The following is a 16,230-nucleotide window of genomic DNA, read 5'->3' as shown; positions in this document are numbered from 1 at the left end:
TACAGTGACTGAGTTAGAGATAAGACACTACAATTAAATACTGAACGTGTCTGTTCAATATAAAACGATCGAGTCTCCGCGTGAGTCTCACAGCACTAACTCAGATTAGGAGTCAGATTACATTTAACGTCATAAATGAGCTAATGAGCTCTCCTGAGGAGAGCTGAGGAAATCACGACAACATTCGCGACATACATACATTCACAGCGTGTGTTCAGTCTGGCACGTTTTCAGTTCATGCCTTTGGAACCTTAACTTTCATAGAAATTAATTTGAGAAGTTAAAACACTTACAATACTTAGCATCTGTTTAAATGAATGCCTGCAGTTGAGCTGAGTGCTGTGAGTGTAATCTCCATCACCCATGTGCGGGTTGAAAACGTGGAAATGGCTCCCTCTGCTGTCTGTAGTCTTTAGCCTTTGGCCAAACATTCCAAAGATGACGCAAATTGACGATATTTGCATCATCTTTGGAATGTTTGGCCAAAGGCTAAAGACTACAGCTAGCAGAGGGAGGAATTTTTCCAGAAATAAAATGCATAAATCTCTGGTCTCAGGGGGATATGAGGTGGGGGAGCACGATCGTTTGAATATACTCCAGGGTTTCTTCTGATACAAAGCCATATGCTAATCGCTGAAGTAACCCTTTAATATTATTATTATAATTGTTTTGCTTGTTTGTTTGTTTGTTTTTTGCCACTCACCCTCATGTAGTTTCAAACCTGTAGGACTTTCTTTCTTTTGTGGAACATACAAATATATCTAAATACCAATTAAGATGCAGCTTCTGAAAAAAAAAAAATCATGACCATTGCAGCCTAAAAAATGTATGTGTAATAATCTACAGTATGTGGAATCAAATAAAATATTGATTTCTAAAGCTACTTGTTGTAATGTCTATTTGATGCTTTTCTTATTTAATACAATTAATAATGATTTAAAATTGTATTTTGGATGAAATTTGATGTGTGATTAATTTGCGATTAATTAATTACTCAGCACATGTAATTGATTAAATTGAAAATTTGAATCGCTTGACAGATATATATATATATATATATAGTTTAATTGAATTTGCCACAAATTTCAGAATGTGAAAAGCGGATGATCCAATGATCATTCAATGGAAAAACATCTGACTTTCTGTACAAAGAGTCACATGATCCAGGTTTATGTGGAAAAAGTACCACATTTAAGTTAGTTTTAGACTTTTGGACCCCACTGTAAACCCTTATGTGTTGTAAAATTGCTCACTCTGTTATATGAGATTTTGGTCATATAAGACTACCACCCACCTCTATTGACCTGTAAACATGTTTTAAGGATACACTAGATGTCTGAATAATGATAATAATAATATTAGGCATAATTATTGCTTGTTCAAACAATTTTTTTACACGAACGAGAAATGTTGTTCTTGTGTTCACCTTTCTCGGTTCCTGTGAAATAACAGTCGTCTTTATTTTGTTCATAGTTCTAATGGAAAGTCTGTGTCATGGTCTGAACCAGGTTCAAGACATCCTCCGAAAGGGGAACACATGTGGCACAGACTGTCTGTACATGTGAAGAGGCAGGAAGCCGGATCCAATCAGACGGCTGTCATCAAACCCCTAACTAATACCTACAATAACCCAGGCATGGAGTTTTCCGATTTAAGCACCAAGACTCTTTACAATGTAGCCGAGGAGGACGAGGGTGACCCGATAAGATACAATCCCTCGGGCAGCCCTCCTCTGATGGCTCTCAGGCAGTCGCCTGTCAGCAAGCCTATGAAGGAGGTGGGCGCCAATATGACCTTTTACACCCCTGAGCAACACATGCCACAAAAAAACAGTGTTCTCCCCCAACATGTTATCGCAGACCACTTTCAGCAAGAGGTGGTCAAGTTCATGCCCGATCTGGATGAGATCATAAGCCTGCCTGAGCCAGGCGACAGGGTGATGCTGCCTCTTCAACCCCAAATATTGCATCCACATCCAATTTTGCCCATGCAATTGGGTGCTTACCCAGACGAGCCCGTCTCCCCTTTGGAGGAGGTTGAAAATGAGCGCTTTGGACTTCTCCATGGCTACATGTATGACAATGCACAGATCCATGACGAGGAGGAGTTGGTACAGATCAAAATGGCGATGGAGGACTCTCTGGCTCTGATGCCACCTTCTCCGTTCCGTGATTCTCTCGGCTCGGGCAGCCCCGTTCCCAACTCCCCGGTGTCCGAGTCCATCTTATGCACGCCGCCGAGTGTGACGTACGCATCTGTCATTCTCAGAGACTATAAGCAAAGCTCCTCGACCCTTTGAAACAACATTTATTTTAGGAGATCATGTCAGCTAGCTTTGTGAAATAATAGGCACTAGTTTGTACAATGATGTGACTTAAGTCGCTTGCACTGGTGAGCTTTAATATTATATTTGTTTCATAGTAGAGCATTTAAAGAGACTGTATGGGAGTGGGTGTATGTAGACTGCGTAAACCCAGCCTGATCTGCCGGCGATTTGATTTCGCCCTGCAGCTCAGTCTGGAAACCTGTACATTAATTACTACTGCTTCTGTTACACTTTTGCGGGTACCAATCACAGACTGGCTTATCCACCTGGCGCGCTATTGGCGGGTTTAACACGATGGGTCGTTGACCGCTGATCACGTCTTTTGTGGTCTGATTGGTTGAAGGACTATCCAATTGGGTACAGAGTCATTTGAATAATGGTTTATCATGCCTCTAGTGCAGTAGAAAATACAGAGCAGACTCCCTAGACCAATGTTCAATCTTAAACTGAGCTTGGTCTGGTGATAGCCAGACAATGATGTATATGTTGACTGGGGTCCAAAATTAACAAGTGCCAAATGCAAGTCAAATTTTGCCAGTACTTCTTTTAAGGTTTCACATAGACGTGAAGAGGTGTGTGCAATATATTTATTTTAGATGAGCCATTGTATTGAGCCAAGTATTATTGATATACCATTATAGATTTGATTCATATTTTGTTTAAGTTTAGTTAGTTTTCGTAATTTTGTTGTTGTTGTTTTTTTGTTTTGTCTATTTATTATATTTAATGTCTAAATAATTTGTATTGCTTTTCATTTCAGTTTTAGTTACTTTAGTACTTTAGGTTGAACTAAATGAAAATGAGAAACGTTGCCTTGGTTTACTTTTTTTTTAAGTTTACTTTTTTAATATTTTATTTTATTTCAGTCAATGTTTTTTTTTTTTTTTTTTTTTTTAAATACCCAACAATAAAACAAAATACTGTTTAATGGCCATTCAATTCTAAAATTTACCCACAATTAGCAGATGTGGCACACACACAAAAAAAAAAAGGAAAAAAAAGTTTAAGTAAAAAATGGTTTGGTTATTTTATTGTGTTTTTGACTTTGTATTGTTTTTTATGCATTTACATAGTTTATATTGTTTTTATTGATTTTTTGTTATTATAGAATTTAAGTTAAACTACATTTAGCTAGACTAAATATTTTAATGTTTTTTAGATTTAGTTAACGATAATAACCCAGAAATAAAATTAAAAAAAGTATAATGGAACATTTTCACAATTTACCCACAATTGGCAGGGATGGCAAAAAAAAAAAAAAAGGTTATTTTTGGACCTTAATGTCAATTCTGGGTTGAGTAAATGCGGAGCCCTTTGATTTCTGTCACTATCACTTGCTGTAGTATGCATAGTTGACATGAAACCAACACCAGTCATTTTAATGCTGTATATTCTGCCCTGTTAATGCTTTTAATAGACCATATCATCTAAACGACCAGCAGAATATAACCATTATAGCAGAAACTGAAGATTTAGACATTCAGAAAATGTGTTTCATGTAAAAGCAACTGTTATAAATGACAATTTATTGAGTTTAATGTGTTTTGTACAATCAGTATACATGACTTTTATAAACTACATTTTAAAACTGAGACTATATTAAATAAACATGATCATCAAACTATTTTAGGTCTAGTTAAAGCAGTGTATGCCGTAAACTAAGTGTAGATAACCAATGCCTACAAGTATAATGTAGCCATAAATTGATAGTGTTTAAGTGCCAATGTCAATAATAACTGTATTTTTTCCATGCTGTATTATTTGTATAGTTTGTGTGTTTGAAGTACAATAGAAAGTGTATATATTACTTTTCTTCCATTTATGTGATTTTTTAAAGTAATGAATTGTATATAGATTTGGATTTAAATGGTCATAACTTGAAGCCAGAGTTTGTGTTATATTATATAGACCTTTTGACTGTATTTAGTGACTTCTCTTAATCGTTGGATGAATGTTTTCATATCAGTTCTGAATACTTATGCGTCATAAAGTCAGTGTGTTAATGAAGATTCAAGAACCCCTAATGCTCAACAGGGCCACCGACGGCAGTTTCACCAGAATGTATCATGGGTCCTCATATGTGTGCGGCATACCTGTAGCAGTTTTATTGTATTGTTATATTGCTCTTATTGTTATGACCATTTAAGTCCTGGGTGACATGATGGTTCCTACATTATTATAGAATTTTAACTTTTTAAGCAATTCTAGAAAATTGTATTGTAACTTTTTTAGATATTATCTGACGAGATTATGCAGTACGTTTTCTTGTTTTTTGTTGCAGTGCAATGTGTTTGTCTCTGAGCTTGTCAAATTGTATACGGTATAGCCTTGAAACAACTTTATCTTTAAGAAAACATTTGTGCTATTATATTTTTTTAAAGAATCATTGCTGTCCTGCATAGAGCCCTAGATGTAGATGAACTACATGTTTCTACAGATTAAATATAGTTCTGCTGTATTTGTCTGAAATTGCTTAGCTTATCGTTTTAGTGAGCATGTTTTATTGTTTTATGATAAATATTGTACATATTGTAAATGAGCTCTCAGGGTTGTTTCTGCAGTTGGTGTTTAGTTAATATTTTCCCAAAATGTGACTAGTTATTGCATTCATATGACAATGTTAAAGAACTGTCTACAACACCCATCTGTCTCACTGTCACTTTATGCATGCTTTTTGCATTTGAAATGCTCAAACTGATCTTTGAATTCTTTGTTTTATGTTTTAATGCTGGAAAATGTCTTTGTTGGGTAGTTAGAAAACAAGAAAGGTATTTTAATGGCAGAATAAGTCTGAACAAGGTCATTTGTTGCAGATGAGATCTGTTATCCAAGGAAAATGGCAGGAGACACCGACTTAGGATTCACTGAGCATTTATTTAAAGTTTTAGTGATTGGAGACCATAAAGTTGGGAAAACCAGCTTTGTTAAACGATATGTGAGAAATCAATTCTACGAGGAGTTAAAAACGACTATAGGTGTGGATTTTTCTATGAAGGTGATCGATTGGGACAGTCACACACGGGTGAGATTACAGCTTTGGGATATAGCAGGTAAGTCTATTACCTTGTTTAAACATGAAATTTGTTTAAAAGAATGATGTAGATTGTCATAAATTAAAAATAAATTAATAATGTTGATGTGTATCACAAGAAAAATGGTATCAAGAGCAAATGAAACTGGCCAAAAAAGTGGTTGTTTTTTAGCGCCATTATTCCATGTGGAACAGTTTCACTTTCATATTCATATTTACTGTGTAATAAAGTACCAAGCAAGAAATACATGTCAGGATATCCAAAATGCATTTAAGCTGATCAGTTTCTGTTTTACCATGAAACTGGATAATTTGCTTTTAAAATGATTTTGTTTGCTGTTGTTTATTTAGATCAAGAGCGTGTGAGGGGACTGAACCGCGTGTACTTCAAGGGATCCAGTGGCGCGTTTGTTGTGTGTGACGTGACAAACGGGTCAACATTGGATGGAGCTCTGAACTGGAAACATGAACTTGATTGCCAAGTAATGCTGAAAAATGGCCGTCCAATCCCTGCTGTTCTACTGGCCAATAAATGTGATGAGACTAAAGTATGCCAGAGGAAGGCCTCTCTTTTGGAGAAAATCTGCAAGGAGAAGGGTTTTATTGGATGGTTTCAGACATCAGCAAAGGTGACTAGATTTTTATCATGCCATTTTACATATTTAGGTTAGCCTGACAAGCCAGACCAAGATGTTTGGTCTGGAAACTCACCATTGACAGGGCTCAATCCGAGCGGGGATAAACGGTTGTCTTTCAAACTCCCTCTGCATGGCGTGCACGCAATTGGACAGCGCTACAACCAACCAGAGCAATGAAGGTGAAGCAGAGCTAGTTGACAGATTAAACTTTCGCCGTATCCGGGCGGCAAAACTCTGAACACATCTTCCCTTTTTAAGAATGACTACAGTGCCGTTCTTTGTTCTTTTCTCAGAGAAAAGCTTAACTCTAAGTCTTCTAGAAATCAAGGCCAAAACTGATTCGAAAGACCGCCGTTCGCCAGTTTCTGTGTTTACTAGTAGAACACAAGCACAACTCGGCCGTCATTATGTTAAGCCCCGCCCACCGACTCTATACACAATGTGATTGGCCCGACCAGAGTTTGGCGTTTACAACTCAGAAGTGTATTGAGAGTTGCTAGGCGACACTCGTGGCAAATTAGATTTGCTACCGCTAGGGTGCGTCTAGATTTCTAGTCTATATTTAGGCTATATTTAGGATAATAAGCGGGGGTTCCCTTTCAAAGTTCAAGTTGAACAGAAATGGGGCAATTCATATCTCTCTATGTTTCGTTTATCTATTATTATTGGGTTCTAAAGTAGAGGTTGCACTTCTCTTTGGGTAAGTACTCTCCTCCAATGAAATTGGGGTTATAAGTAGGGCCTGAGCTCCCCTGCAGCTCATTTTGGGTTAAAGCCTGGGTGGTAGGTATTACTAGGCACATTGCATTATGCCCTGCTTTTATTTCCCTCCTTTCTTGGCAAAGTACAGAAGTAGGTTTTTCCCTCTCGGAGCAGCACCAGCTCTAAGCAACTTTGCTTGCTAAATTTGTGATAGCTGCTTTAGTACCCTAAAGGTAGAGCATGGAAAATAGAACCATGTTTTGTTTCCCTCCCTCCCCAGTTATTGTTGGTTTCTGAAGCAGAATTATGCCAATACAGGTGCCAGTACTAATGAGTAGAGATGGTTCGCTTGTTTGGGTCCCTCTTTGTTATCTGTCATATAATTTAGCTTGTATGCTCGTATTCAATGTGAGGTTAAGCTGTTTTCCCCCAATTATATTGGGGTTTTGAAGTAGATCCCTATAGCACCACTGTGGTTTCTCTTAGAGTGTGACAGGAGTAGTGGGCACACTGTATTATGCCCTGCTCGCATTCTCCCTCCTTTCCTGAACAGGAGTAAGGACTAGCTCTTTGAAGGGCAGCAATAGTGAAGTTTGTAGCCTGCAAGGCTAATGTCTACGTTTTTAGCACTGGGCAGGCTTGTGAGATCTTAGGATAGAGCAGAGTGGACGGAACTACAATGGGGATCTGTTACTAACCCTCCCCGTCAGGGTTGGGAGAGGGTAACAAAATAAGTTAAAGAAAATAATCGTAACATGGAGGATTCCCTTCAGCCCTCTGCCCCAGTAATATAAGTCACCATTATAGCTTAGGCAAAATACAGGTAAAAGTAAAATGGAAGCAAATAAATATTCAGGAAAGGATCTAGCCAAACCAACAAACAAAAGGTAATCTAACTTTTTGTAAGGGGAACTTAATGACCTAAACAGGTAAAAGAAAATAAATGAACAACATAAGCTTCCCTTCACTCCCTGACTAAGCAAAAACAGGGATAAACATTTTACAAAAAGAAAAGGTGGCACCCTTTCCCTACTGTTTCTCACAACAAAAAGATACATATTAGGTTGAAACAATACCTGTTAAATACCAAACTATGTAGGTATTTAATAAGAGTCCCTCTGTTTCGTTTGCCTCTCACTGCCCCAAATAATATTGGGGCTTGAAATAGGGATATCACCCCTCTTTGGGAAGTGTGCTCTACTGTGTTCCCTCTTTGTTAGCTGTCACATATGGTCAGATGCGAAGAAACTGAGCGCTAGTTATGGCGGAAAATGAGGCACTAGCTAAAGTGGATAGTAGGGCTCAAGTTCCCCTGCATCTTTCTAGGTGTCTAGAGTCTGGGTAATGAGGTATATTTTACTGGGTATAATTCATTATGTATTGCTATCCTTTCCCCCATCCCCTGAGTAGGAGTAAGAACTAGGCTCTCTCTTGGCGAGGCAGTAGTAGTAAATAGCCTGAAGGACTAATTAGTGAGGTTTTGAGCACTTAAGAAAAAAAAACATGTTCCCTTTCTTGAGCCGCCCTCAAGATACCCTTGGGTTAGAGCAGGATGGACAAAATTGTCATAGGTGTTCACAAAATTCCCCAGTTTTCTTTAATTCCTGCGCAACTAAGGCTGAGTTTTGAAGTATGACCTTATTCTCCGAGGCATCGTGGAAAGTCTCTAGTTGGTCCATGCTTGGAGAACTTGACAAGTAGAGGCAGTCTCCCTGGTTGTTAGGGCCTCAATCTGATCAGACGAGTGCACAGAGGCTCCTGGTAGTTCTGGGAGAGGTTCTTTGCTCAAATAGAGTTGAGTGATCTCCCCTATGACTTTAGGGGGAATAAGTAGAGCTTAAGCTTTGTCAAAATATTGACAAAGCTAGCAGCACTTTATTAGAGCTTTTGCTCTTGGGATCTTTTAGTCTTCTTTGCCTGCCCTACAAAGGAGGGAGGAAGGCTGTTAAGGCTGGGACTTCTCTTGCTATAGAACTGAGGTCGGCAACCTATGGCACATGTGCCAACGCTGGCCAGCAGAGGGGTCTTTTATTATTACTTTTTTTTATGACGGGACACCGTCGCGGGTGCCCCCACTATTTCCGCTTTTCCGGTTATGATTATAAGGTAAAGCAGCTCTGTTTATCGTATTAGATACATTTAAGTGTGTTTAAAATGATGTTATGACGTTACTAAGTGCGTTCGCTCAGCGGCTGCTGTGACTTGTTCACACTGCTAAGAGTAAAGTGCTTCTGCAGAATAAAACTGGAAACCGCGGGTAACGCAGATGCTGTGCTGAGACATTCCGGCTCCTTGGTTAAAATAGCAATTTTCTCACAATCTACAAATAGTTGGAAACATTAGGGATATTGTAAGAACTCAACTGAACAAAATATATAACAATGGCCTAGTGGTTTTTGGATATTTTACTGCAAAAATAGTACATAGTGCACCTTTAAAATAAGATTTAAGTAAAAGTTTTGTGTTTTTTGTCTGTTGTCTGTTGTGTTTGTTTTAGGAGAATATCAATGTGGACAAAGCTGCTGAATTCCTCGTGAAGCACATTCTCCAGACCAATGACGAGTTAGTGAAAGAAGAGCAGAACATGCAGATAAATCTGAAACAGCAGACAAAGCCCAATTCCGCCTGTTGCTGATTTTACAATCAAAATCTAGTATATTATTCTCTCTGTACAGTATAACATTTTGAAATTTGATTTGTTGTCTTTTATTTTATTGTCAATGATTAATACTCGTCTACAATTTGGAGCCTTGAATGAGTACCATGGTGAGTGTCTAATAAATACCCCTGTGGCAATGTGTCTCATTTCCACTGCTAATCTGCTACATGCTCACTGGTTATTAAATACATCAACATGGAAGGACACAGACTGAGATCCGCAGCATACACTTCAGCCTGAAACATTTCACCAAATGATGCCAGATTAATTACGGTATGTTTATCTCTTCAGAAATGACTGTGCAAAGGGACATGACCTATATTTTTCATATAGGCTATACTGGTTTCTTTGGGAAATAGCAATTATGAAAGAATAGGTTTGAAATAAATAAATACAAAAATCTCTCTAACATAGCCCAATTTATGCCTGCCCTATTTATCCAGTTTATTAAATGATCAAATATATAAAATTAAGAAGTGAAATATCCCTCAACAATTATCAAGGTCGTGAGAGCGATCAAACTTATCAGCATGATGCACAGCTTCCATAAAAAATGGCTGATGTCACAGAAATACGAAACAATTCTGAGCATGACCCATTTCTGCCGTACATTTCTGAGGAAATGTTAAGAACTCCTGCGTTCCGATACTCCCCCCAGAGATCTGTGCTATATTGAGCAAACAATGCTGTGTTCAAGCCTCCGTACCAGCCTGAACTGACTGTAGGCATCAGCTGTCAGCAGTTTCTGCGGATTGAAGAGCGGGTTTGAACACGTTTATGTGCTCTTACACAGCCGTGCATCTAGTGGTGATGGTGCGCTGTGCATTGTGTTCCCCCTGAGGCAGGAAAAATGTCCCGTCTAGGCCGTAAGCGCTTCCCATCTGTTAGCACTGCCAGACAGGTTGTACAGGTGTAGCGCTGTTACATTTTCTGGCAGATTTCCATGCGAGTATTATGCGAGCAAACGAAACGGCACTGTTGCGTCATCGTATTTTGATGAAGATGAGCTGTGACTCATTGAAAAATGTATTAGAAAGTGAATTGCTTATTAATTAGCTTAATAATGAGAGCAGGAATTAATCATTTATGTCACTGAATTGTACAAGCATTTTAGTCAATGAATATGCAAATTCTGAAAATAAGCATAAACTTTTGTTGTTGTTAATTTAAGGATTAAAAAATGTAAGAATAAAGAACTTTATAAACGTGGCAATGTTTCGGGCATTGTGGGACAATATTTATTATACTGTAGCCTACATTAAACAGTGAAATGTAACATTGAAGCACATAACATTAAAATGTTACATTAAATGGAAATTCTGTCATTAATTTCTCACTCTCATGTCGTTCCAAACCCGTTCCATGGCTTTTCCAGATATTTTTGACTGCTGGATAATTATTCAGCTATAAAATTATTTAATGGAGAAAAATCTATTTCTAGTTAAATAAGTATTTAGCCAAAATTGTGACCTTTTTTTAGATTGAATTCATGACTATTCTATGATTTCCAGCAGGCTTGTGCACAATTCAGAACTGAATTGAGAATGACTCCCAAATTCCAATTCAACTCTTGAATTTTGAATTGAATTTGAATAAATGTGAAAAACAGGATCATGAATTACAATTCGAATTTAAATTAAAGGAAGCAGAATTTAAATTCAAGAAAAATGTAAAGAAATTCATATACATCATGCAAAAGCAGCTTCATCTGCACCTGTTGAGAGAACTAATTAAACAACATTGAGGGGGTCATTTATTTCAGTTGATCATTATCTATATTTTACAATAAAATGTATGCAGGGTTTAGGAGTGACACTATAAAAATAATAATAATGGGTTGTGTAATTTTCACAAAAAATTAAGGTGATAATTCAAAATAGTGTGTATATTTTTATATATTATTATTCTATTTTATTTATAAGAAAATTGTGGTCAAGTGTTGTATAGAAATAAAACCAAGAGATACACTTTCTTATTTTATTTTTTTTAAAGGAAATTATAAGCAATTTTGGGGCTTGAATTTAGGAACTGATTAAGCTGATAAAATCAAGGAAAATAAAGTGAATTGTTTATTGTAAGAGAATTAGCTCATTTATGCAGTTTTATTTAGAGACACCATTGTTAGTTTCCAGCATACTTTGGATATGACTGGAAATGGAGATTAATGTTGAAATGAAGTGTTGTTTAATGTGTTTTTGAGTGAAGGGAAACATCTGTTTATGTATAATGTTCATTTATGTTTGACATTTGAAAGAATTTCTGTCATGTTGAAGTCCTGAACGTTACCATTGTGCAGAGGAGGAGAGCTTATGGTTAGGTTGTGATGTGAATAACTGCAAGTATTATGATTATTATTATGAAGAATTATTTTTTTTGTTAAACAAGCAATAACTTTGCTAATGCAAGTGCAATAACAAGTTTGTTTCTACTTGTGCCAGCATCGAACAGACTATTAACTGACTAACAACTGAAAGTCAGTATATATATATATATATATATATATATATATATATATATATATATATATATATATATATATATATATATATATATATACATACATATACACACACACACACATACACACACACACACACACTCTGGTCTCACTCAACTGGTCTCACTCATTACTGTGCTGGTCTCACTCTGGTCTTACTCATTACTGTGCTGGTCTCACTCTGGTCTCACTCATTACTGTGCTGGTCTCACTCTGGTCTAACTCATTACTGTGCTGGTCTCACTCTGGTCTCACTCATTACTGTGCTGGTCTCACTCTGGTCTTACTCATTACTGTGCTGGTCTCACGCTGGTCTCACTCATTACTGTGCTGGTCTCACGCTGGTCTCACTCATTACTGTGCTGGTCTCACGCTGGTCTCACTCATTACTGTGCTGGTCTCACGCTGGTCTCACTCATTACTGTGCTGGTCTCACGCTGGTCTCACTCATTACTGTGCTGGTCTCACGCTGGTCTCACTCATTACTGTGCTGGTCTCACGCTGGTCTCACTCATTACTGTGCTGGTCTCACTCTGGTCTCACTCATTACTGTGCTGGTCTCACTCATTACTGTGCTGGTCTCACTCTGGTCTCACTCATTACTGTGCTGGTTACGAGTGCTGAGCCTGAAGGCAGGTTTTTGCTGACATAGTGTTTATAAGAGGGCAGATATTTTTACTCTCCCATCTGTTCCACACCGTCCCGTCCCGTAGTTTTACTTTGTAGCGTCCTTGGTGTGCGTCTAGGGATCTGTTCTACATACTACTTATTTGAGCCCGTCCACTGCAGTTGTTTACAAATAATGTGAAGTGATACATCTGCCCTGATAAAAAGTCTTTGTAATTGATCACATTTGCAATGAGCACATAAAACTTTTAGCATTACTTCGTTGCGTTAAATGTGACTGATTCATATTGCTTGAAATGTTCTGCTCAGATGGATGCACATGCATTATAACTGTTTCTGGTTCAATTTGAAGTGGATATTTTGCTTAGAGGAAAAACATCAAAGAAACAGCCTGTGTCCTAATTCAGACCTAGTTTCAGAGGCAGAGTGGAGGAATATTTCTGGGAAATCCTTGAACAATGAGCACATATTACATATATTTCATAAACTTCATAATTCTAAACTAAATTCATGTTGATTTCAGCATTAATGTCAGTCAAGGATACATATCTCTAGATATGGCTGTGTTTTCTTTGCTTTTTGCTTTGTCTGGACACAAAATGGAAATTATGAACAATTTTCAACATTTACTAATACATAATTACAATCAAAATTTGTTTCTGATAATATTAATGGACCTGAGCTAACATGAACTAACAATAAAGAGTTGTATTTTTATTAACTAACAAACACATATGAATAAATGGGTTTTTGCTGACACAATGAGTCATATATATATTCATATCTATAGTCATATTCATATCTATCTATCTATCTATCTATCTATCTATCTATCTATCTATATATATATATCTATATATATATATATATATATATATATATATATATATATATATATATATATATATATATATATATATACATATTTTATACATGTTAGAGTAGTATACATGTTTATAATATATAAACCATGAAAACTGCTGAGAAAAAAATACCTGAATTATTAAATGAAGCCCAATCTGGTGTATGTGGGGTAAAGTGTGTCAGGGGCTCATAATGCAACATTAAATACTATTGTATTGGTCTCATTGTCAGCACTCAGTCTGAAACTACAAAGACCTTTTGGGAAAAGTTGTTTTCTGAATATTAAACCTTTTCTTAAACCTGTCATTGAGAATAATTTGCAAAATAAGAGTTTATAAATCATTTACCATATTTCCATCAACTTTCCCCTTGACACGTGACAGCTTACCCCTAACAAACTGTGTCACAGGACACAAAAGGCACAGTGTTTGTGTCTGATGGGTAAAGCGGCAGCTCCATGTGTGAGAGCAGATGGCTCTCATGGAGAAGCGGATGATGACTTTGCTGGCATATGGAGCATGAGAATCGCACAAGAAGGAGGGATGCTGGACAGAAGAGAATCGACAGGACACATGAAGAGCTGCAGTGCAAATGATTTTACTGCAAACCAAACCATGACCTCTATGCACTTCAGTTAAATACACAGCCGTTAAATATAGGATTTTCATAAGCAGAAAGAAGTTTTAGGATTAAAAAAAGTAAGAATTATGTTTCATTTTATTTTTAAAAATGTCTTAAATGTTATGCTGATAATGAAATTTGATAATTAGTTACTTGAAAATATGCAAACTAATTTTCACTACTGCACACCAGAATAAAAACATGACATTATATTGCTGATGATGCTATAAGTCATCGTCTTTTGGAATATAGTGATTGTTTTCTTTTCATTTAATATCCAACAAATGAGAGAGTGGAAATACAATGTGCCTGCTCAGACTAAACCTCATCTTTGGCAATGTTAATTTGGGGATCTAATAATGATTATGGCACCATCTAGTGGGTGAAACACATACCGCACTTTAATCCAGGGCTTTCAAGAAGACAGTAGCCTAGTTGTGCTGTAGTAGCTAAATTAGTTAGTTGTAAAATTTCTTTTGGCCATAATACAGCAGAAATTATGCAAACTCACATTTAAAAAAGTACATTTGAGATAGTCTGAAGATATTGTGATAGTTCTACACAATTAATCGTTGAAAAATTGCAATCTCGATTCAAACACTCAAGCTCGACTCCTAAATGACATCGCGTCTGTGTCTATTAAACCTTTGACAAACTCACACCGGAACTTTCAGATCTGCTATTGTCATGTAACTTCACTGTATATGGTGGCTCTATGGCCCTGCCACACACACAGTATCATAATTTCTGTTTACAAATATGTTTATGTAATTTACGATTCTCACTTTCATTTGATCCAGAAGCAGGTCTGCATAGAACATAGCATCCTCTGCAGTGCACCGATGTCTTGTTCAGCCATTTTAATTGCTAATTCTATTGGGAAAAATAAGACATTGACTGAGTGACAAAACAACAACATAAAAAGATTAAACAAAAACAAATTGCAATCGCTCTTATATAATTACATTGCTGAACAGATTGTTGTCAACACGTCTTACTGCTTGCTTGATAAAGTCCGAAGAGGAAGTCTTGGCCGAACGCGGGTTTTTTTTTAACTATGATCACGTCACGTGATGACTTACATCTGGGTATTTATTCGTTTTTAATAATAATAATAATAAATAATAATAATAATAATAATAATAATAATAATGAATTAATTACATTTATATAGCGCTTTTCTAGACACCCAAAGCGCTTATTACACGACAGTTTTTCTTTCTGTCGTGTAGTTCTAACTACACTCGTTTCTTAACGTGTACTTGTATTGACTGATCATCAAAACAGCACTATTCCATTTTTATCGGTTTAATCGTCATGGCAGAGGCTTTTATGAAATGTTACGCTATTACGTGAAAAATACGTCAACATCCGGGTATTTCTCCACTAGCCATGTTAACGCAAACGTGTAGTTTTCACGTTTGAAAGCGTTAAATCGTGACATCTACATGTTTTACAAAGTGGATCAACGTGACTATTTCACGTCTTGCCATGATACCGGGTTGAACACTGATGTCCATGGAATCGACCAAAATAGAGCCCTTTTGAAATTAACTTGTGGTTTTTCTCAGTCGCTTTGGTGCATTTTTAAGATCAAAACTGAAATTCTCAAAACAACTTGTTCAACCGCCACATAGCCACTTGTGCACATCATAAAAGCAATCTCATTCTTTTGAACACACTGTAAATGCTTTGCTACATTAATGCTATTGATTATGTAAAAGTGTCTGCTGGTTCCTACATTATGTCATGTTGATCAAATATTATGCTGGTTCCTGCTGAATAGTCTTCTTCAAAACATCTGCATTAGCCATTAAATGCAAAATGGCTAAACTTGTCTTAATGCATTGTGCATTTTCTATACACTTCTATTAGACTGTGTGTGTGTGTGTGTGTGTGTGTGTGTGTGTGTGTGTGTGTGTGTGTGTGTGTGTGTGTGTGTGTGTGTGTGTGTGTGTGCGTGTGCGTTTGTGTTAGTTCTGAATTGATGAACCGCAGAGGAGAATTTTGTATTTCTGTAATGAAGGGAAATTATGGAAGCCCGTTTCTGCCAGTGCCAAAGCTTGCATTTAAAATCCCCTCAAGAGTGCATTTGCTCAGAGATATTAATGCCGCTCAGGTAATAAGACAATCATTCCATCATTATCAGCTAAAACTACAGTTAAAATACTTATTATAATGTGTTCAAGACACAACTCATGTGTCGGGACGCGGCAGATCAATGACTTTATAATTCGCAATTGTGACTTTATATCTCAGAATTGT

General features: G+C 36.9%; 2 protein-coding genes across 3 annotated transcripts in view; both read left to right on the top strand.

Annotated features, from left to right (window-relative positions):
* grm1b (glutamate receptor, metabotropic 1b) overlaps positions 1 to 3,216 on the top strand; it is a 51,780-nt gene extending 48,564 nt beyond the window's left edge. The window contains exon 11 of one of the 2 annotated variants that reach the window (XM_067456113.1): positions 1,474 to 3,216. In XM_067456113.1, coding sequence (XP_067312214.1) covers positions 1,474 to 2,299 — 826 coding nt within the window. In that variant the 3' untranslated portion in view covers positions 2,300 to 3,216. The remainder of the gene's footprint in view (positions 1 to 1,473) is intronic. The other variant, XM_067456114.1, reaches the window with a different exon arrangement.
* Positions 3,217 to 5,103: 1,887 nt separating this feature from the next.
* Positions 5,104 to 10,571, top strand: rab32b (RAB32b, member RAS oncogene family). The gene is made up of 3 exons (XM_067456115.1): positions 5,104 to 5,376; positions 5,709 to 5,986; positions 9,195 to 10,571. The coding sequence occupies exons 1-3, from the start codon at positions 5,163 to 5,165 to the stop codon at positions 9,330 to 9,332; spliced, it is 630 nt and encodes a 209-aa protein (XP_067312216.1). The 5' UTR covers positions 5,104 to 5,162; the 3' UTR covers positions 9,333 to 10,571.
* The last annotated feature ends 5,659 nt before the right edge of the window (positions 10,572 to 16,230 follow it).

The sequence above is a fragment of the Pseudorasbora parva genome, chromosome 10, assembly GCF_024679245.1.
Source record: "Pseudorasbora parva isolate DD20220531a chromosome 10, ASM2467924v1, whole genome shotgun sequence".
In the NCBI taxonomy this organism is placed as follows: domain Eukaryota; kingdom Metazoa; phylum Chordata; class Actinopteri; order Cypriniformes; family Gobionidae; genus Pseudorasbora; species Pseudorasbora parva.
This window is presented reverse-complemented; position numbering and strand designations above follow the sequence as displayed.